The sequence below is a fragment of the Falco biarmicus genome, chromosome Z (assembly GCF_023638135.1).
Source record: "Falco biarmicus isolate bFalBia1 chromosome Z, bFalBia1.pri, whole genome shotgun sequence".
In the NCBI taxonomy this organism is placed as follows: Eukaryota; Metazoa; Chordata; class Aves; order Falconiformes; family Falconidae; genus Falco; species Falco biarmicus.
Genome location: NC_079311.1, coordinates 2,278,091 through 2,301,569, shown reverse-complemented (window position 1 = coordinate 2,301,569; position 23,479 = coordinate 2,278,091). Strand labels below are relative to the sequence as shown.

The 23,479-nt window shown below is 38.9% G+C and overlaps 1 protein-coding gene across 1 annotated transcript; it reads left to right on the top strand.

Moving 5' to 3' along the window:
• The first annotated feature begins 101 nt into the window (after positions 1-101).
• Positions 102-22,279, top strand: TMEM167A (transmembrane protein 167A). The gene is made up of 4 exons (XM_056324191.1): positions 102-175; positions 12,665-12,774; positions 18,291-18,325; positions 21,699-22,279. Exons 1-4 carry the CDS (start codon positions 173-175, stop codon positions 21,767-21,769), a joined length of 219 nt encoding a protein of 72 aa, XP_056180166.1. The 5' UTR covers positions 102-172; the 3' UTR covers positions 21,770-22,279.
• Positions 22,280-23,479: the final 1,200 nt, after the last annotated feature.

The window sequence follows — 23,479 nt, the reverse complement described above, 5'->3', positions numbered from 1 at the left end:
TCTCCCTCTCGTCCCGCCTCCTTTCGGCCATTGCTGCCAATCGTGACCCTTCACATGGCCAACCTCCAATCCCGAAGGTGGCCCCGCCCATGCCCTGGAGGGGGCGCCCCGTAAATGCGCTTCCGCCCTGCCCCGCCCGCCGGAAGTGTGATGTGTCCGCGAGCGGGTCGCCATGGTAAGCGCGGGGCGGTGGGCGGGCGGGGGGTGCCTGCTCCGCTCCGGCCCCGGCCTCCTCCCGCCGGCACTGCCGGCTTCCGTGCCCCCCGGCCGGCAGCGTCTGGCCGAGCGAGGCTTCCCAGGCCCGCTGGCGCCCCAGGGGCCCTTCATATCCCATCTGGGGCGGGCCTTTGAACGCCCTCAGGGTATTCGCGGCTGTCGCGGGGCAGCGAGCCCAGGCCAGTTCCACCGTACGGCCTTGCTTAGCAGCAGGCCTAGCAGTGACCTGAACCGGGCATGTCTGCACCCCCTTGCTGCCTTTCCTACCCCCAGCCTGACACGTTTTCTGTCTAATGCGGCCTAGCCTGGGTTTTCCGTGGGGCAGTGCGCTGTCTCTCAGGATTTCTGTCTCCCCCGATTTCGTGGCTATGTTTGACATCTTGCTTCTTGAGCAGCAGGCAAAGGCCTGACATTGACTGCTGTTCTTGTTCTTAGGAGTAGCCTCAGAGGCCTAGTCCTGTTTGCTAACAGAAAGTATGAGTGATATATATATGGAGTTGACCTAGAGGCATACTGACATTGCTGTTTGCTTCCTATGGTTTCTGCCTTTTTTTCATTTTACGTACAGAGGATACGAATGGAAGATTTGTATGTGGTTTAGAGCTAAAGCTGTACTCTGAAATGGTCTCTCTCAGCTAAGCTAAAGGTCTTTATTTGAGCCATGCAGATACACGATTTTTAAATTTAAAAGAAAAACAAATAGCTAAGGGGGGGTGCTTTCCCTGTATAAATAAAGATTTGTACTTAACTTTTATTTCAACACAGAATTATTTTAAGACTAGCATTTTCAGATTTTTTCTTAGAATCATAGAATGGTTTGGCTTGAAAGGGACCTTTAAAGATCACCTAGTCCAACCCCCGTGCCATAGCCAGGGACACCATCCACTAGATCAGGTTGCTCAAAGCCCCATCCAACCTGCCATTGACAGGTTATCCATCACCAGGGATGTATATTTTACAACTACCACTGAATCTTTTTATACTTCCTGCATATTCATTGAAAGATTAATATCTTGTGAACTTTCTTACGGTTCAGTTCAAAAAATGTTTCTAGGCTCCAGATCTTGTCACCAGCAGGAAATTGCTGGAAGTTGCTCACCTGAGCATTCCTTGGCAGATCTTCTAGATGAACCTGTTCTAATCTGTGGCTTCAAGCAGTGAACAAAGGGATTTTCGTGATAAGAGGCATAAATTATCTCAGAAGATCTAAACCATGGTTACAGAAAACAAGAGACAAAAGGGAAGTGAATAACTCACCTCTAATCAGTGCCTTGGAAAGGTAGATACTGTAGAAGTACAGCAACACCTTGCTGTTCTTCATAGTACTTAAAAGGATTTGAAATTGTAGAAAAAAGGCAAGAAAATCTTGATGATCAATGTGACATCTATATTGCTCAGTTTAGCACTTCACTATAACACTGTTTATATCTAGCAAAAATATTATGGCAAGCATACGAGGTCTTTTGAGAATTTTTTCTCCATTTGTCCATGTTGCTTGTTAGAGGCTACCCTGTATCCTTCAAGGAACCTTAAGTAAGAACCTTTTAATGAGATTCTTCTTGTGATTTGATGTCAAAAGAGGTGAAAATAAGATTCCTCAGTCTTGCAGTGTTTGAATTCTGCAGGGAAGACAGTAGCCCTCATGGCATATCCAGGACTTTGGATTCTCTATGATTCTACCTCTGGTGTCGTGGTTCTTTAGGAAAAAAAACCTGTTGTCTGGTGAGATTACCAGTCATGAGCTGTAGTTAATGACACGTTCTTTTGAGCTCACACTTGACTGTGAGATAGGAAAGAGCTTCTGTCTGTGTATCGTCAAATGGAAGAGAGTAAAGCTACACCTCCAGTTTGTTCTTTCTCCAAAGAAAATGAGCTGTAACTGTGGCAAACCAGCAGCTCTGTGAATAGCATGCTTTTTGAAGCGTAATTTCCAAAGGACTCTACCCCTTGGAATTTTCCATGCCATTGTCTCCTGGGCTTCCTTACCATATCCTTATTAAGCAAGTCAAAACTTGTGCTGGGTGACAGCCAGCTTCTGCCAAACAGAAGATACATATATGTTGTCTTCTACCTATCTTTTCCTTCATGTGAAAATGCAACCTGTGTTTTTTTCCTGTTCACTGCCAGTAGGTAGAAAAAAATTACTATTTTAATTTAAAACAACTTTGAAAGCACGTAGAAGATGCTCAATGGATTTAAAAAATACTGGAAACAGAAGGGATGCAGTCTAATGACACAGCTGCTTAATTTATTTAGAGGCAGATTATATATTGTTTACTGGCTTTCATAAATCCTTGTGTCAGTTGATGCTGTTGATTCGAAACGTATCTGAAAACTCAACAAAACTTTCCCTAGTGGGGTTGAAAAATTTCCATGTGGCATGGTGGGCAGAAAGGGGGAAGAAGCCTAAAGTAGTTAAAATTAATGATAAGCCTCTCACCTGTTGAAGGGTGGTCTTCGCTTTCCTTCGTAGCAAAAACGTGGTATTAGAGCCAAACAGTACAGGTACAAAAAACGTCTTTGTAGATATATTTTGTGTATGTAATTGCAATTTGGTGTTTAAGAAAATAAAGAATTGCAGAAAACTTGACAAAGATGGCTTCTTTCCCTTCACCCTCTGGCTAGGACTGACCTTGAGCCCCACTTTACTGCCAAAAAATTGATTTGGGAACTTTCCATGAGGACAAACATTTCTGTACTAATCTTTGTTGCTGTCTTAGCATAGTGTTTATAGAAGGAAGGGGAATTGCTCATACAACCAATTGTAAAAACATTCATCAGTAAATATTGATCCAAACCAAGCTCTTGGATATAAACATACCAGAATCTGAGACACTGCTCTGCAAAAGAGCTTTCAGGAGTCTTCAAGTACAAAGTTGTGTTTGGCTTATTCAAAGTTACAAGGAGGAATCAATCCTAATTCAAAATTGCTAATAGATTTTTACCATGGCTTAAAGGTAAATAGGATTATAAACATCTAGTTCAACTTAAGAGTCTTAAGGTGTCTTTGTATTGTGAATTTATTTTAGAGTAATGGTGAACAACGTTTGCATGTCAGTATTATAATGCCATCAGCCACTGAATTTTTTGAACAAGAAGCAATTGGAATTTCAGGGAGTTACAGCTGCGGTAGCAAATTTTTCATCTGATAAAGCCTGTGCTACCTTGCTAATCTGATTTTACTGGAAATCTGAAGATTTTAGTCTTGCGCCAAAGCTGTAATGCAAGAAGGTGTTAGGACCTCCTTTGTCACCAGTTGTGCAACAACTGACTCGCGTCCCTGCACTGGATACTGTTTGATTCCCGCGGCTGCTCTGGCATGCCCCTAGCAGTAGGAGCAAAACCTGCTAATTGAGGAGAAAGCAAGAAGAATCTGCTGTCTGTGTACTCCTATCAGAATAACAAGCTTGTCAGATAATTGGAAAGGCGAGAGGAAGGGAGAAACAGGAGATGCACCGTGGTTAGGAAGGGACGATGAAGTATGTTGTTCACTACACTAGTATTGGTGCTTAGTAAATCTCATGCCATCTGTCACTGCATTTGTAATGCTACTGTGGAGTAGGCATGTCGTAATTACTACGTGAAGCATTCAGTATAGGTACTTCTCTGCCAGTTTACAAGATGATATGAAAATATATCATCAACATATATCATCAATAGTTTGCTTCTGTGGTTATAGAACAGAAGAAATTATTTCTTCTGCCATTGTAAAGATTTGGAAAGATTAGGGTGCAATGAATCTGCTTTTTCTACTTTTACCACATACCTAAACAGTCCAGGAATGACACCAGTTGTGAGAAACTGTTTCTTTGCTAAATGCCGAGCAGTCCTTATTAAACATCTTTGGCATTCTGTCTACTATTAAATATCTTCATTTTATTTAGTAATAGCATGAAAAGTGGGGATCACATTTTTCTGCAGCCTTTTTGAAGTTAATAATGGGCAGACTAATTGTAGATGAATTACACCGTAGATTTTCCACTCACGATCCAAACACTTTAAGTTGAACAAAAAAGGAAGTTACCATAAAATAATCTATGTCACAATACGTTTTTTTCATTGGCTGCAGCATTAGACACCATGTGCATCCGCTGTAATAGCTACAGTGTTGAGTAAGTTTTTCTGCTGATGCACAGAGCTTGGTGTTCAAACTCACCAAAAATTCTCATTTTTGATTTTGTGACCAGGGAGAGAAGTGGAAACTGCTGGCATCTTGCTGAAAATTATACCTGTCTTACAGATGCTTAGAATCCAAGCCACACACCTGAACTCTGCCAAAGAGACCTACAGAGGGGCTGTAGGCCTGTTGGGTGCCATGGGACATCAGGGACTTAGTAGAGCTTTTCATTATTTCTTGACTAACTACGTATGTTTTTTCCTGATAGACAAGTATTTATTTTTCATGTTTTAAGGAGATGGTTGTACTATTAATGGTCAAAAAAAGAAGTATATAAACAGTATACTTAAATCCTTAGTAAATTAATTGGTAAATTAAAAGATAAGCTTTTTGTGCAGCCTTTAGAACAGAAGGAACATACCATCTCTTGAATGCATGCAGCAACTTTTCAGGCATTCTGTAAGGATGTTCAGGAATGCAGTTCAGCTTTGAATTGCACAGGCTTTCTGTGGCAATAAGAGACATTCAGAGAAATAGAATGCGTGTGGTTTTTTCCTGTTGTGCTATGGGCCCTATCTGTAGTTAGTTTTTGATTCTTGCTTGTGAGTTTGGTATGACAGTAAAACTTTTCCTATAACATTATTTTGGTAAATTCCTCAGATACCAGCAGATAGAATGTTAGCTGAATTGCAAATGTCAAAGTATTCAATACAACCAAGCAAAAATATTTCAGTATCTTACTTTCTGAGAACTTTGACTTCCTTCTATGTTCAAATTACTGTAGCACCTTCTGCTACAAACTCACGCTTTTTCTATCCAGCTTTTATTTGAGTGGGGATGTCACCTGACTGAAAATGTGCTGGCATGTTAGAATGACTTACATCTTCCATTCACACACACAGTTTTTCTGTTTCTTATGATTCTCTAGTAAATATGAGGTAAAGAAACTAAACAGTATGGTACGCAAGTTCCATACTGTTCCAGAAGGGAGAGTTAAATGATTTGACAGAAATACGCTGATCAGTTACCAAAAACACAGGAATGGTACAAGTTTATAATTAGGCATACTTCTTCAATGAACAGCAAGAGAAACCAGAACTTACTCATCGTGGCCAAAGATGCCTTTTTCTTTACACAGATAATTTTTCTCCTGCTCAACTGCACTCTAGAAATTTCCAATGTACACATTTTTAGGGCAGGAGAGGTAGAAGAGCTGCAGGTCAAGACTTATGTCCTTTTGGAGAGCTCTGTGGTAATGGCTGGGTATCACCTCTCCATTCATAGTTCTAGAAACTATTTAGTCTCATGTTACTCTAGAGAACATGCTTAGCTTCAACATCCTAATAAAAGGGTTATAGAAATTGTTTCTGTTATCTAATGGGGGAAGACAGCAGACAAAAAAATTGCAAGCTATATAATCTGCAAAGAAGGTGGGGAGGAAAAGGTATCTTAAGCATTTACTGCTACATCTAACAAGTCTATGTTTAGTAAATATATGGACATATACACATATGTGTTACAATAGCCCTGATAAAAAAGCTTGATACTGTAACTTCAATTTAGTTTTTTATTGTAAGATTTTTTGGTGAAGTGCTGCACTTGCTAGCTGCTCACACCAAAAGCTCAATTTTGAAACTTCTCTAGGTATTGGGGCAAAGAAGGAGGAATTAAGTGAGCATGGAATTTCAGCGTTGTCAGCTTGAGGTATCATTTCATTGTTGGTCTGTAGATTTGAATTGCAGTAAAAAAAACTAAATCTGTTAAAGTCAAAAGCTTTTGTAGGAGAAGATAACTGCTTCCATGTGTTAATTCATTGTCTAATTGTTTAGAGAGATGGGTTACTTTTAAACAGATGTATTAGTCTTCAGGTGACAGGAAGCATACATTCATTCCTATGTACTATACTTCCCATTTAATTTGGGCAGTATACTTCAAGAAATGTCTGCAGGAAAGACTCCCTATTACTGTAATAAAGCCTTAGCCTAAATTTTATCAGTGCAAAAATATATATTTTAGACAGAACTTTGAATATTTTAGGCAGAAGTGTGAATGAGCATTACATACCGTGCTTAAATTCTTCGGAAAGTAAGTACCGGGGTGAATGTCCAGTAAACTCAAAGTAAAAAACCCTATTCATGTTGGAACAACTAGTAACTGCTACCTCGATGGTATTTGGATACTTACAAAGCACAAACCAGTTATGTCTAAACACCTCTTGCTTAGTTCTTCAGAGTAGTTTTGCCAATAATCACTTCAAACATAACTGATTTGCAAGTTCTGTATTTTTTTTACAGTACTAATTAGCATGCCTCTTTTACAAATTCTTATTTTCATTCATTTTTATCAGATTGCATTTGGCAGCAGTGGGAAAACAAATTATTTCTGAATAGGTTGAAAATAATATAATTATGTACATGTTTTAATTAAGTTCTAGCAATTTCTTTGATCTTCAGATGGGGAGTAGTGCTACATGTTTTATTTCCTTTTTTTTTTTTTTTTTTCAATATTATACTCCTAAAAATTAGATTGAGACTGGGGAAATAAGAATTGCAATACCTAGTGGAAACCTGTGATACTAAGCATTTTCTCTTTCAGTATTTTAAGGACCTCTTCATTAAAATTTCATTGATTTCCTCTTTCAGTTTTTTAAGGACCTCTTTCATTGATTTATTTCAGTTTTCTGTGATGAGATTTGAAGCCTACGTTACTGTTTTAATGTAGGCTTTTTCATTTTTATCAGCTCTTGCTTAACCACACTTTAACTACAGTGTAAGGTCTTGCTCACATGTTAATATGACAATTGCAGCTAAACAGTCGGGTATCAGTATTTGTTTCTTTGGTTCCACAGAACATAATCATCCATCAATTGTATAATATTGAGGAGGAAAAAAGAAAACTGTTCTAGAAAGACTGTATATTCCACTGCATATTGCACAAATGAAGTTATCATTTCTTTAGGATATTCCAATAATTTGTCTGGGTTTGCCCACAGAAATTGATTATTGTAATAGTAACTGTGGGGCAAAGTTTAACAGCTTGCTGGCACTACAGTGGCCTTTCTTTTTATAGTATGCACAGATGAAATCATGGCTGCACTGCAATCAGAGATGGAGTAATCATTTTGTAAATACTAGAAGTCTAGGGAAGATAAATCTTTGGTTTCAGTGTTCAGTCTGTTGAGATAAATTGGGAGAGCTTTTATAGAACCATGATACATGGTGTATTTTGAGTGAAAGTAAATGTATGACACAAGGGGAAATTCAGTGGGTCCTTCCATGACACGTACAGTCGCATCAGAAGTTAAGATGTAATTTATTACAGTGCTACCCAAGGGTTGCATCATTAAGTGGTTCGTAATTCTGTGGTGTTGCCTGCAAAGACATGGAACAAAACAGTATCCGAATCAGAGAGTGTAGGAGTGATGGAGTGAATAAAAAGTGCCGAGGCACATACAGGAAGTCTTGGCTATGGCTGTTGTTTTCACTGTAGACATAGTTTAGGATTCTTGCATCTATTACAGCTGTGTCTGCTGAGGTTGAATACGCATTTACTAGTGAGCACTAAAAATTTAGGCAGTCATCTGAGTGTGCCCTTCCTTTCAGCACATGGAATTAAATACTCATATAAAGTGCAAGAGTTGTTGATAACCAGAACTCTGAGTTGCCTCTTTTTCTTTTTTTTTCTTCTCCCCAGCTGTAGTAAATTTAATGTTGCCTAAATTGCAGGAGTGACAACGTTGTCGTGAGCAGGTTGAGAGGGGCTGTGCAAACGTTACAGCCCATTGTGATTCCATTTTTCAGTTACATACATACATACTCTAAATGAACTGAAGTATATTATACTTTATTATATTGAAATCTTATTACCGTATACTGTTCCATGAATTTCTTTTTACTCCATCAGCAAACTCCTCCTTTCCTCCCTCCAGAAATGAACTAGAAACTCCAGTAAAAGTAGCTGTCACAACATCCCCTGCTCCTGTGTTGCAGCAGAGTGACCGATGGCATCCTCCATAGGCAACTGGAGACCATTTCTTTCCTTATAACTCTCTGTTTGCCCCAGTATCTCTCTACTGACAGCTATGCTGTTGAGATGTGGGCTCAGATGGGAACACATTCAAATGTCCCTAGCTGTAGTTTGTCTTCTAACTACCATATATTCACATGAGTATTTATAATGCATGCCACCACTGCTAATCTCAACACATGAAAACTTCCAAGAGTATTCATTCTTTATTCCTATGGCGTATTACATGGAATTACTTTTAGTAAGATATGATATGATCAGGGAAATAATATTGAGGGGGTTTTTTTTAAGGGCTGATTTTTTGAAGGATTTAAAAGAGCCTTTGGGCATGTAGCTCTCAAAGCTAACATCCATGGTCTTAAATTTCTAAAGACTTATGAAAAAACTTGCTCTTGCACGTTCAGCTGAATATAATACCTCATTAACGCTGCAGGTGATTTGATAGTGCTCCACAACTACCTGGAGACAGCACACAAGAGAGGGAGGAGGGGGAAAAGTGTAATTACTGAAGTAACAGAGAATGTAACTATTGAGGTATTTCCACCAAGTCAGAAATGTGCCAGACACAGATGTAGAATGTCAGCCATAGCTTGTACTGTCTAAACCAAGAATATAATACCAGTGGTGATCTTTTCTGCCTTTGCAGTTTGAGTCTGGGAAGTTAGTTATCTTTCCACCAGTGTGTGGACACAGTCTGAGAGATAGCATCATGTTCTCAATCTGCTGAAATTTCTTTATAATGGGAATGAGGATCGTAGGATCTACATTAAGCCAGTCAACATGTTTGAAGAATTCCAACTACATTTGGATCAGAGGAATGCAGTTGAATCAAATTAACTGCAATCCACCTACATTACATTTTCCAAATAGCTTGGTATGTGAATGCACTATTTTTTGAAAGGATTTTGAGTAATGTATGACTCTTACAGCAACCTTTAATTACATCAGGTGGAGCAGCCGGATGTAAATCACCCTTTTCTGTAAATTCAGCTGGGTCCTAAGAATTACTTCAGATGTGAAATGTGAAGCCATCTACTTCAGAAATAAACTTTCATTTCCAGTTCAGAATTGTAAACAAATTTTAAAATATGCACGTCTGTTCTTTTAAAGTCACTGTATGGATAAATGTATAATTCAGAGCACATTTCGGTGGAAGGGCGTCTGTAATTACAGTGACGTCCTACGCTGCGTATCTGGAGAAACACATGAAGAGCCCAACAAAGGACAATTATATACTGCCCCTATTGATTGACTAATAACACATTTCATGAGTATACATTTACAATCCCTGCTTAAGAGGAAGCAAGTGTGCCCTTCTGCCATTTTCATATGTTGAAGTACCCGATACCGCCAGCTCCTTGGGAAGCAGCTGCAGGAGAAAGCTTGCAGGAATTCATGGGAACCAAGCTCTGGCAGGCACTGCACTGTGAGATGTTGAGAGCAGCTGTCTGTCCCAGAGGACTGATCAAAATAATCAGTTGATAGGGAGTATCTGGCTTTGCTGAGAGGCAGCCACTCCTGGGTCTGGCCCCATCACGTTCCTAGACGTGCAGGAGCCAGGAGATGCTGCCTCTCGTAGGTCGTAAGAGTTGCCTCTGCAGGAGAATTGAGAATTCCCTGGATTCTGAAGTTGGCAAAACCTTATGCCTAGTACAAAGGCAAGGGTCTACCAATAATGATGGGCAGTGTTTTGTCCTTTGTGAATAATCTGTCGTTATTTACAACATGGTACAACAGAAATGATGACTCTGCTAGCTAAGCTAGAACACTAAACATGATTTAGCTAATGCTGTGGATCAGCAGAAAAGCAGGTAGCCTCACCTTTAGAACTTGAGGGCTGGCTTTCGGTGTATCACCGCTGTACTTGAGCTGTGTAACATCCCCTCTCCATGTTCGCACTCACCGCAGAAACCTGCCTGCATGTCAGTTGTTGTGTGTAGTTGCCATTTGCTCTTCAGCTTCCTCCACTATTTACCTTCTCTCTGCACCCTAATCACATTTTCACCCTGTCCCTTTTTTTGTCTCTCAGACTGTTGTTACAGAAAGGGCGTGAGGAACGAGGGAACTGGCTTGGGAATTTTTGCTCCTGCGGGATGGCTGATGCAAGAGGGCTCCAGCTTCAGGCAGCAGGGAGCAGTAGCGCACCCACGCCAGTGGCTGGTGCTGCCTTTGAGGACATGCCCTCCGGGATGCTGAAAACTCTCCTACAGCCTGCAGAGGCTCCTTGAGCCTCTCTGTGCTGTTCCTTCCTCATGGGTAGCTCCACACCCATGGGCCGCCTGTTGGACCCCGTTAACTTAGACATTTACATTGGTTTGTGTATCTAGCCCTGTCTAATGCATGTATTCAGGCTGGCAGTTATACACATGTTCTAGTATTGCTTCCTGTGATTGATGGAGACTTCTGTGTAAGCTAAGGTTATTCTTTTTTGTCACTAGGTTTTAGATCCCAGTATCAGAAAGGCTGTGGATGTTCCAGTGGCTTTGTTCCTACTAGAGCTTCTTGGTTTTCTCTCTTAATTTACTGTTAGTGCAATACTGAACTGAGATACTGACTTTCTTTTATGTCTCTTTAACTATCTAGGGAAATTGCTTATCGGAGCTTCAAAACATTAGAATTTTTTGACATAGTAGGAAAGTGTACATAGATCAACAGGGATGTGCCCCAGGCTATGGAAATGGGAGCTGTGATGTGCTCTTAAATCCCATCGTGTTCTTGAAGAAGGAAACTGCAATGTAATATCCCTTCATAAGTGCTAAATATTTACATTTAATTAGATACAGCTTTCTGGGTTAAGCAGTACAAAAATAATATGGGATATTCAGACAAAAATTGATCAGAACTCCAGAAATAAAAGTTAATTTACTATATTTGCTTTGCCATTTTTTTGGAGTTCAGACCGAGTAGGATTTGCAAAAGAGGGTAGCTGAGCAGAGAAGATAAGGCTGTTTGAAGTAAGCAATTGCCTGATATACTACCTGGCCCTGTTGACCAAAATGTCAGTTGAGACATGCTAAGTTAAAAAAACAACCAAACAACAACAGAAAAAACCACAAACCAATAAAACTGCAGCATCGTGCTTCATGCAGCTGAATTACTTTCACATTGTAAGAAGAATCTTAAGTCTCAGATTTGGGACTAATTGTTAGAAGCTAAAATCACAATGACTAGTAGGGAAATATTTCCACTAAAAATTCCGGTGCATCTATTGGGGAAAAAAAACCAACCATGCTGCTAGTGCATCATTCATTGGAATGGTAATGTGGCACTCACTAGAAATCAGCATCAGCCATCCTTCTGCCAGGTTTGGCACTTGGTTATGGAGTTACAGCAGTCTTTACATGAGTACCTTCTCTCCCCCTATAATGTTTATACTTCTGGAAAAGATTGCTTCACATAAGCAATGATGGTTGCTTTTAAGTTAATGATTAAAGATGTTGGCCACACAGGACTCAGACTTTAGCTAAAAAAAATGTTTGTGAGATGCACTTCCTGCATATTAGTGATACTTTAAACTTTAGCAAATAGCCAGATCATGCAGCAGTTTCTCAGGAACTGTTTTTTTCTTACTGCCAGTAGGCAGATCAGTTTTACTATCAAACAATAGCACTTCTCCATCCTAATGCAATTCCCCCATTCTTCCAGCATTTTCCATAAAATGAGCACTTAATAAGTACGTAAGTTTAAAACAGTGAGGATGTTTTAAATTTAAAATCTAAAGGTGATTTGAAGATAAAATGAATCAGTTATCTTTTCTGTAGTTCAGGTGGGCTTAATTGTATGTATTTCTACAAATTGTGGAATTTTTTGGTGTAGTCTTCATAAAACAGTATATTAACAATCCTCCTACATATTTCTTGTGATTCGCTGCCTTGGCTGCCACTGGTTTACTTGTCAAATACTCTTCACCTCCACTTTCACCACCACCACCACCATACTCTTTGGATGCAGACTGCACTTAAACGTGTTCTTGGCCAGGACAGAACATCTGTTTTCTGTAACTCTTAGCCTGCTGCTAATGGGTTTCCACAAACTGGCTTTGGAACAGGTCCCTGGGAGCAAAACGGTAAGGTTACCATTTTGCCTGCTGTTTCTTTACCCTTCTCAGGATGGATTGAGAAAGGAAAACTTTGTTCTTCCATCACTGTGTGCAAGAGGCTGTTAAAAAGAGTTTCTAGCATTGTAGGTTTATTTTGGTTTTAGTGGGTATTGTCTACAGGATCACCTGTTTTCACCAGCTTATGCAGTGAGGGGAAGTTTTGTACTGTGAAGATGTAATTTTTCTTTTCTAATTTTCTTCCATAGTCTGCCATCTTCAACTTTCAGAGCCTGCTGACTGTAATCTTGCTGCTCATATGTACCTGCGCCTATATCAGATCCTTGGTTCCCAGCTTACTGGACAAAAATAAGACAGGGTATGTAATCTGATCATTTTATAAATACGCAAGCTGTTTGGTTTTAACTGCAACATTTTAGTATCCTCTAGTGATAATACAAATCCTACTTTTAAATATTTCTCTCTTCTTTAGAGATAAAAAACTTCATTTTGTACCTTACAATAGAATGCACTAAGGTATTTGCAAGCACTTATTTTGCAATTGTATAGTGAGAATTTGTTACCTAAGCCAGCTAATACTGCTTTATTAGTGATTTTCTGGATTTATAACTTTCTTGTTAGATACTTATTAAAGGTACAGAAATGACTGACAGAAAGAAAAAAATTCCTACATGCTGCTATTGCTGTAATGATTTATTTTTGGTTCTTAGGATAGGTAAGAAAACATGAACTGCAGAAGCTAGCTCTTTGTTTTCAAGATCAGCATTTTGGAGGTTCAGGTTTGAAACAGCGCTAGCAATAATCTGTAACTAAAAAAATGGATATTAAGGTCAGCAACACTATCTTTTTCTATGGTCTCTTGAAGTCATTGTTTTGTATTCCCTAAGATGAAGGAAGAATTTTTGAAAGCTTCCACAAAACCTAACCTATATTTTTGTCCTTTAGTCACTCCAACTTCATCTGACTTCTGTTCATGAAGCACATGTTCCTAGGTGATGAGTGTTTTTTCTCCTTTGTGTTCCCCATTCTCATGGAATGTGCTTAATGTTGTGGGGCCGATACTGTGGCAAAACAGTTCTTCTCTACCCTGCTTGGCAGCACAATTTTTGGGGTGAAGGGAAATGGGAACACCAACAGAGACAAATCTATGCCTTACTCATGCTGTTAGTGGCTTACCAGTTTTCTTTGTGCTATAAAGAATGTGATGGGATGTTGGGTGCAATCAACAGTATGCAGAACTGTGATTTAATTGCTGTGGTCTTAAAGTAATGATTGGGCAGTTTTGACCTAGAAACCACTGAGGCCATCCACAGTATTACAGTAATACTGTTACCTAAAGTGAATACAAAGGAGATAGATAATATTTATAGAAGTAGGAGGTAATTCTAGCTGGTAATGTTCTAGGTGGAAAAAACAGACAGGCTTTTGGGCGCTGGGTGTTTTGACTTGGCCGCTTTTTCCATTAGATCATTTGTTGTTAAAGAAAATGTTTTTTTCCCTAAGTATCTTCTGTCACTTCTGCATTTGATTTCAGAAAAAGTGTCAAGTTTTAAGTAGACTCTTGTCACCAAGAACCCTGAGTGTTTTGTCTTCTGAAAGCCTTTGCTGAAATTAACCTCTGGAATTGCTGTTTTATCACACAAGTTTTCTTGCAGCGGTGTAAGCTAGCCAGAGTATGCTAGCTTTTAAATTTAAAATTTTTTTAAAAATTTTTTTTAGAATTTGGAGTTCTAACGTGAAAATGCTTCTGTCCTTTCATATGAGGACATGAGATTGTCACTGACATGAGAGATTTCTTTTGATAAAAGTAAGGATTGAAAGAAAGGATGACTTCATGAAGGACTGGTGGTGGGGCAGGGGGAATTTGGGTGTCTGCTAGTTGGAGATAACACAATAGTCAATGAGGTATACACAGTAAGAAGTAAGAATATTTATTTTACTGATTAAAATTTTAGTGCTGTTCTTGGCAAGGAGTATTTCCTTTAATCTGGAGCTACTCTGTTTATTCTTGAGGCAAATCTCTCTGGAATACAATAGAACTCTCTTCATAAAACATTTTCAAAGGGTGCTGACACAGTGGAGGAGTTGGGGTGTTTGATCTGTAGGTTTGTATTTATATATATGTTGGACATACTATTTTATTTTTGTTTTATATATATATGTATGTAGACTACTTTGTACTGGAGAATAAAACGTTGGCCTGGAAGCAATGAAATTTGTTTCCTGAATGGTAGATGTTTACGTGGAGCTCATATGCTGTTAAACCCCTGTCCCTCTTTGCTAACATATTCCATGCTCAAATGGAAATGTCTAGACGTACTGGATAAAATAAAATACTAGTGATATTTCATTTTACCACAGAGATGATCTTACCTCATTATCCCTGCTCCAAATTAATAGCATAAGAAATAGCAATAAAATATTGAAGTGACAGAAAGGAGAAATGTTGATAGTTGCTCACTGTATTTCTGACTGAGTGGTAACTTTGTTGAAGATTTAGGTCTGTTGATAGTAAGTAAAGAAACATGTTTCTGTTGGTTGAGAGACTGTGTTGCAAAGTGATGTCACCGATCCTCATAACACTGTATTTCATCCCCTCGACTCGGCTGCCAAAATGTGTCTTTTCGTACCAAGCCAAACAGAATTTTAAACCTTCATTTTCCCTGACGTGTCTTGAGTGTTTCCATGTGCTTTGTCCTGAAGCAAAAGTGTTTAAGGTTGGGAAAGCAAGTGGAGATTTACTGTCTCATGCTTAGAGGAGAATGTGTACCACAACATAATTCTCTCCTCCCTGCCAACCAGAAAGATGTGTTAGCTTATATGCAGTGGAGATCTCCTTTGACTTGCCATAAGCATTGCAGTGGGGTATCTCTCACACTCCCTCCTGCGGTGCCAGCAGAGTTGTCCTGGTAAACACATGGCAGCTGCATTTCGCAGCACTCCCAGTCTAGCAGCCAAAGTCTAAAGCCCCACTAACCCTTTCTTCTCTTACTGGGCTTCATTTCTGAGGGTTTTTTGTTCTCCAGATAACCAACACCACTTTCATAATCGCTGCTTTTAACATTAACACTGAAAGCCAGGAAATATGCAGCAGCTCATGCACATTTGTCTTGTGGCTGCCAGAAAAGAGCAGGTATGCAAGCCAGACTGACAGACTTCACTTGCGTCGAAACAGAGATGAAGATGAGCATGAAAGGGAGAATAAGAAACAGTGAAATGACTTCAAGTAGTTGCTTCATTTTCATGCAGGAGGGGTTATTTTGGAGCAGATTCATTCAAGGCAGCATTGTTTCTGTGATAGTCAAACAGGTTTGGACTTCAAGAGGTGCATGTTGTGGACCTGAGAGGAACAGTAATAGAAAAATTCAGCAAAGCAGAAGGCCAGCACAGGCTTTTCTTTCAATGTGAGCTCCCCAGTTCATTCAGAGGCTGTGACTGTAGCTGTTTAGAAGGTCCAGGTTTCAATTTGCTTTTGCTCAGCAGAAAACTATGTGGACAAACAGATGTACTGAGCTGTTCCAATAGCAGCACAAGCCTCTAAAAAAGTACTGTTGTCATCTTTTGGAAGGCTTGTCAGTCGTCATGTCAGTGCTGACTTTAAGGTCATAAATTGTTAACTGCGGTAAGGGTAGCTGATGAAACCCACATTCTAACTCTGCTGTACCACCCACATCATAAAGGAAAATCCATATTTTCACCAAGGGTTTTTTTTAGGGCGAGGGACAATGTACAATACTTAATCATAACTTTACACATGGTCAGAAAACCCTGAGAAGGCAAAGAAATATTCCCTTGCTGAGATTGTGAGGCAATTTCAACAGATTTGTAGACTGCCTGAAGGAGTTAATACTGTTTTTCCCAGATAAGATTCTTCTAATATGCATATGAACAGGACACTAATGTTTTATTTCTTTGAGGTTCTGGGCAAGTATTTGAGAGATGCAACATGAGGCTGGGCTGTGGAAGTTTTTGTGTTGGTTTTGCAGCATGCAATCTGTAAAAATTTTGCAGAGGGTAACTACAGTTTTGAGAGTCTTGTGTGCCATCTACACAGCACTATGGGGATGTGTATTTTGTTCTTTAAGATTTACACATGCATGCCTTTTTGTCTGCACGCATCTTCAAAAACTACACAGATGTCTGCAGGTTACTTTACTGTATGACCTCTTAGCCATGGTCTTCATGCAGGGTTTATTACTTCTGCTTGTGGAGCTATATAAAAGCAGAAAAAAATAGCTTTGACTATACAGAAATACTTTTGGCTTGAGGTAAAATGATTTAAAGCACAAATGAAAAAAAAAACCCTCTAAAAATGAAAACGCTTGATTGCTGTTCACAATAAATTGGTTAGCAAGAGTAGCGCCCATCAAAAAGCATTTCACTTTGACTTTGAAGACCTTAGTCACTTGTTGCCCCTTGGAATACTTGGTTCTCACCTGCCTGACACCAGACCTTTATTTCAGAAATAAAGGGGAGGCTGATAAATGGGAAGAGGGAGAAATGCTGAAGTAAACTAAGGCCATAAAAGAGGCCATAAAATATGAAGTAGCTCAGAAATTCTTTTTTTAAAAGTACAGAGTGTGTTGACGAAGTGTGCAGGAGCAAGTGGCCCAAAACTACCTGCCTGCATTTAAACAGGAAAAAAAGAAGGCAATTGCCAGAGCCCAAGACAAGGGAAGATAGATAATCAAATCATTGTGGGTACGGGTTCAGAGCACTGTGGGAAAGCACTTGAAGAACTGCCATCACAGCAGGTAGTAGATACAACCCCACAAATTATGTACGCTGAAGTTACTGCTGATAAACTTATCGGGATAAGGAGGAAAAATAATTATGGGGGTTTTAGTCCATAAATCTATAAATAGACAGTATAGTTGAATCCAGGTGGTTTTACTGCATTGCAACTGGTCATGCTATGAAGGAAACCTTCCTGTAGACAAGCTTTCAACACAGTTTTGACCAACATGTGAAAGGCTGAAGTCTGGCTTCTAGTTCAGGATGCTTCAGTATTCCTCCCCTCTTCTTCCACAGATTCTAAAGCGGACTCTTCTCTTGCTCCTCTTGAGCAGTTGGTATGAGATTATTTTAGTTACACAGAGAAATTACAAATTTGTGGCATACATGCTTGTACATATCTTCGGATGTGCTTTGGATAGTTGAATCCTGCTTTTCTCCTTTGTTGATCCACTTGTGAGAATTAATGCCCTGGGCAAGCAGCATTAGAGAGACGTGAGCAAAGTAAACCTTGGTAAAAGAGTGAAAACAAACCTGAAGAACTGTTTTGTTACGTATTTCAACAAAGGTATTCTATATTAGATTACACTTATGAATGTGTTCTGCTAGAAAAGGCATTTTTTTATTTACTATTGCCAAGGGAAATACAAGGTAGGCTACAAAGCATTAAATTTAAGGTACTCAGGTATATCATCTCTCACACCCGCTGGAGAACTGGCTTCAAAACCTTAACATAAAGACTTTCCCATATACAATGACATGGAGGCCTGTTGGTATTTCCTACTCCAGTATTCTTCTAGTTCTGTTTTTTTCTTTACATAATTTTCTGTCTGGGGTACCTTAAAGTAGAATGTAGATTCTGATGAAATCTTTACACTTGAAACAGAGACTGAATAAAAGCATCTTTGTTTTTTTTGTATGCAAAAAACCCTTGCTAGACTCAGAAAGAACTTTACCACTTGTATACTTCATCGCCTGTAACCCTCTATGCAGGTATCTGGTGTTTTGTGATGTTGAGAAGAGTGTCAAGCTGACAAACTACAGTTAATTAGGATTCATTCAACACAGAAGAAAGAAAATTAGTTGACTTAAAGTATTTCATTAAACCAAGAGCTTAATGAATTTATTTTATCTCTACAGATTATTGGGAATTTTCTGGAAATGCGCCAGGATTGGTAATTATTTTTTTGTTTGAAATCTTTTAACACCAGTGCTTATTCTAGAGTATGCATTATTTATGAGGATAATGTTTCCTTGTAGCAATGAAGCCCGTACTCGTGTATCATCTTAAAAAATGCAGGTTTTACTTCCATGAAATATAGTGGAGGTAGCAGGCCACATGACTATCTTACCTAGCATCATGGAAGCCTGCATTTTCTAATGTAAATTCCTGTACGTGCTCTGCAATTTTTAGTATGTGAAATAACCAAGGGCATACATGGCATACTTCTTATTAGCATACAAAGAAATCAATGATCCCGTGTAAACTGCTATGTATTTGAAATTCTAATGAACTACTGACAAAAGCCAGATATTTACCTTATAGTAATAAAACATGGAATTCATATTGCAGGAAGGTTCTGTTTAATCACAAATGTCTTTTTTTCTCTCCTTTCTGTAGTTAAGCTTCTGTGCGCTTTTGAATTATGCAAGGCTGCTGGTGTCAAGTGGCATCTATATGCAGGCTGATGAGGTCTATCTGATTTTAGACATTTCCCCTTAACATTCATGTTTATATTTATTTTAATCCTTATTCTGAATCTGAATTTGAGAAGGGAATGGCAATATGCAACAGAAGTTCGGTCTTAACATTAACATATATCCAAGGTTTTTTAAAAATTACAAATTTGTCATCAAAACTATTCTTCAAATTGCATTGTTAATGCTGAGCAGAAACTTTGAACTTGTAATTGTAGATCTTCCTACTTGTCATTGAACCTAAAGGAAAGATGCATGGTTCCCTTTTCTGCCTTCTCAGGTTTGAAAGGGAGGTGACATACATTATTCAGTATGTCAAAAAGCATTTACGCAAAACCCAGTTTTTTTGTGAAGATCTGTTGTTAAAATGATTGCAGATACTGCCCTATTTAGATCATAGACATAGCAGAACCAATTTTAATATTGCAATTGAAAGAGACTGGCAAGGTGGCCATTGTTAGAAATTAATTTTGAGCTATACTAGCAAAAACAAATTTAAAAATTCAGCTGCACCAAACTTTGTTCAAGGTTGAAGAAAACACCTTGGCTTGCCATCTTCTTTTTAGTTATTTAAGTGCAGGCATATTTTTTCTGTTAGCTGTGCACAGCAAATAATTTTAAAAACTATTTAAGAGAGTACATGAGTTTTTATGAGGTCCCTGTCAACTTGATGAAGTTAAGAACTACGGTTCACCTGGAATATAGTCTTCCTTTCCAATCACATTTAACATATTGACATGTTTGCATTTGCTACATCCAAGGTAATGCATGCACTCTTGTGCCCCATACTGAACTGCTTTGTTTTCTATTTTTCATGTAAAGCACTTAATTTGTTTTCAACTTAGCATTGAGTGGTCCAGTTTGACTTTGTTTTAGAGTAGCAGGTGAGGAGGTAGCATCTTAATGTTCCTTGCTTTACATTTCCTTACATAACGGTACCATATCCTCTGGATGGGAAATGGACTTTGAAGATCGTTCCTATCATTGTGTTAATCAAAAAGGCATGTAGAAAGTGTAGGCTTTTATAAATGAAAATGCCTACTGACTTCCTTTACATTTAACTTGCCCAGTATGTTTAAACAACCTTTTCACGTGTGCATAAGATTTTAATAACCAGCAAGTCGTTACATATTTAGAGAGTTGTGCAAAATTATGTTTAATCCTGCCACATGGTGATTTCTCTTTCAAGAAAACGAAGAGCAGGAAAGTATAACCCATATGAAAATTGTAATTCTCTAAACTGTAGGAGGTGGACTTCCTCAAAAATTTACTTTAAACAGATGTGAAACTGCAGGCATTAATTCATTCAGTTATTTGAAGTTTAATTAAATATATGCCAGATCATGACAACATCTTGTAATGTCACTGTGGCAGGCACTCCCACTTATGGCAGGTGTCACAAGTGTTTTATTTTTCTTTTGCTGTGGAAAAGTTTGTTCCTCCTGTATTTGAAGGTCCTGCTGTTAGGAGACAGCTTCTTTTCTGAGGATTGCACCTTAATGATAAACTTGGGAGCCTTGGCAGGTTTTTTCTTTAATGTTTCTCTGAAAACGAACATCTCAGAAAAGGTGGTTTCTAGTAAGACAAGAGACCTCACACAGCAAAAGGAAATTGAACTTTGTGTAAAGCAAACAGCTCCAGCTCTGTCTTTATGCTTCTGAATGCATAAAACCAGGAATCTTCTCACTTTAAAGAGGCATTGCTGTGTTAACACTTCCTGACAGTTTTGTAGGCATGAAGTACGATCCAGTGCATGGGACTCTGCTCTCCAGGGAGAAGTCAGTGGATTCATGAAGAGGAATGCTTAAGCAGAAGAGTAAAAAAGCGTGGCTAATTAGATGGGAGAAGTGCCCATGTGAATAGATAGCAGTCTGAGTAACATTACTAATACTCCCTTGATTGTGTTACAGTTCACTACCTAAGATTCTTTTTTTTTTTTTGTAGTTTATTTGGTGAGCAAGAGACCTCTGTAACATTTTGTTGTGGGCCAAATGGGTGGGAATAAATCTTTTTTGATTGCCTTTGCCACCAATTGTAAGTCTGTTACTGGAGTAATGTAACTTTCACCCATGGTCTGCCCTGGAAAACTGTAACACTAATTCGAAGGAGTCAGAAATAGAGGTGTCTGTGCAGTTTCTGTAATGTGTTGACCATTTTTGTCACTAACCTGAAAATCTGTGGACCAGACCCTCTCCACGTGCTAACAATGTTATGTCTCTCTAGCAGAGAAAAAAGGCAAACATCTGGCCGTGTCTGGGCTGCTGTGATCTCCCCCTCCCAGTTAGCTGGCTCCTGCATGATACCATGCGTAGAAGATTCATGCTGCATATAGCAGCTGTCATGGCCAGACAGCGCTGTGGTACACCTCAGCTGACACAGAACAGCTTCTGAGCAGTGATAGACCTTAGCCAGAACTGGAATTAGACCAGTAGAAGATTTGGTGTCTTGGTCAGCTTTCCAATACCTGCCTCCTGATTCTTCTTGATGCTGAGAGGTAGCAGCAGTAGATTCTTCTCCACACACACACCCACACCCCCCCAAATGTTTTCCTGGAAATAGCATCTCAGAAAAGATGGTTTATAATAAGATAGAAGCCCTTGCATTGACCTTTGCTTAAAGCTCTTCTTTATTTAGCAATATATATTCTATCCTGCATCTTAGTTTTCCCACTCTCTTGCCTGTTCTTCCTCCATACACAACTGTGGTCATAATAGCATTTCTCCAGCTAAAAATGTTAAATATTAATTTGCATGTGCAAAGGGATAATTATCATGTTAGGCTAGGAGCAGTCTACATCTGTTTAGTCATGCCTGAATTTTTGTTTAGTTTGGGTTTTTTCGTTCCTTTCAGGTGAACGGAAGAGCCCCTACGTGGCTGTCTGCTGTGTCGCGATGGCCTTCAGCATCCTGTTCGTACAGTAGCGACTGGAGAGTGTCCCATACGCCCCACTACCAAACAGCAAAGCATGGAAGAACTTCTGGCAAGAAAAGATAGGAAAGTGTCATCAAGTCTCTTCTCACATGTTGGATAGCCTGTCTTTTAGTGGACAGCCCTCCTCCTGCAAACAGAACATCATGTACAATATTAGTGATCATAATGTAACTAACTCCAGATGACATTGTATTTATTAATGTCAAGTCAGTACTGACACTCCTGATGTAACTCTTGAAAGGGTGTCTGTTGTATATCTGAGTTTCAGGAGAGCTTTCTTTACACCATGCACTTGAAAAGTTTTTTAATTTATCGCTTGATTGATCTAAGGTAGAAACATAAAAAAGTTAAATCTAGCGATAGCAATAACACCACTATTACAGGAATGAAGAATATTGTGAGTGTGGGATATGTTATGAAAGTATTTTCAGTTTTTGCTGTCTGAAGTATCACTGTCATTTTGTGATAGCTGCACTCATATAATAAAAATATGACTTCTAGCAGCAGTTACATTCAGCGTTTATTGCCTAAACATTTAATTCCTCAAATGATCTATCAATGTTTTTATTTTTAAGGTACTAATAAGGGCAGGGGACCATGATTCATAGAATCATAGAATTATTTAAGTTGAAAAGGACCTTTAAGATCATTGACTCCAACCATTAACCCCACAATGCCACCAAGTCTGCCAGTAAACCAGGTCCCCGAGTATCACATCTACAGGGCTATTTCGAAGGTATTTCAAATACCTTTTGATATTTCAAATTGTGATATTTCAAGTTTTGATATTTCAGATGATCAAATTCAAATTTGATATTTGATATTTCAAATACTATTTCAAATACAAAGAGGTATTTCAAACCTCCAGGGATGGTGACTCCACCACTTCCCTGGCAGCCTGTTCCAATGATCGACAACCCTTTTGGTGAATTGTAGTGATGTCTGGCTAGCTGCTTGGAAGGCACAGATGTGGGATTGAAGAACCTGGACTGCTCTGTGTAAAGTATCATATCTATTCACTTTGACCTCTACATCCCAGGTTAATCATTCCCCAACTTTTTCCAGTATTGTGGGAAAAGGATTCTAAAGGGTCTGCTGCTGTTATACAAGGATTTTGATACAAGGTTTTTAAATCAGCTAAGTGAAGAGTTAGGTTCTTAGGAGTCTGCAGATAAGGAAGTAGCAGGTTCCAGCATTCTGAAAGTTAAACACCTAAATTAGATTATACTTTATATTAATAAATATTAGATTACCTTTAGTAATGCTTGCCCTTAGCATTTATTCTATAATTTTGCAAATTTTTAGTAATCTAGTATACTGCCTGACAGGTATGTTTCCACCGGACCTTCTGTGTTTGAGAGAATTGTCAGCAATGCTTACTGTTCTGAAACTATGTGTGATGAGAAGTAGCTAGACTGGCAGTAAAATAGAGTAAAAGCTATATAACTGTTGTTATTCTTGTTTGAAAAACTTGTTTCATAGATCCAGATTACCCTGCATTTAGAAAGAAAGTGATTATGAGTTATTAGCTTTGTATTATCTCACATATAGATGCATGTCTAAATCACCATTGGAAGTACTCATCCAAAACTGTTTTCTAATCTGGAGCCAGGAAAACTAGATTTTTCCAGTTTAGGCCAAATAAATACCCCTGGCTGTAAACCAGGCAGGTTCAGAGGGGTACAGAGCTGTATGATGAT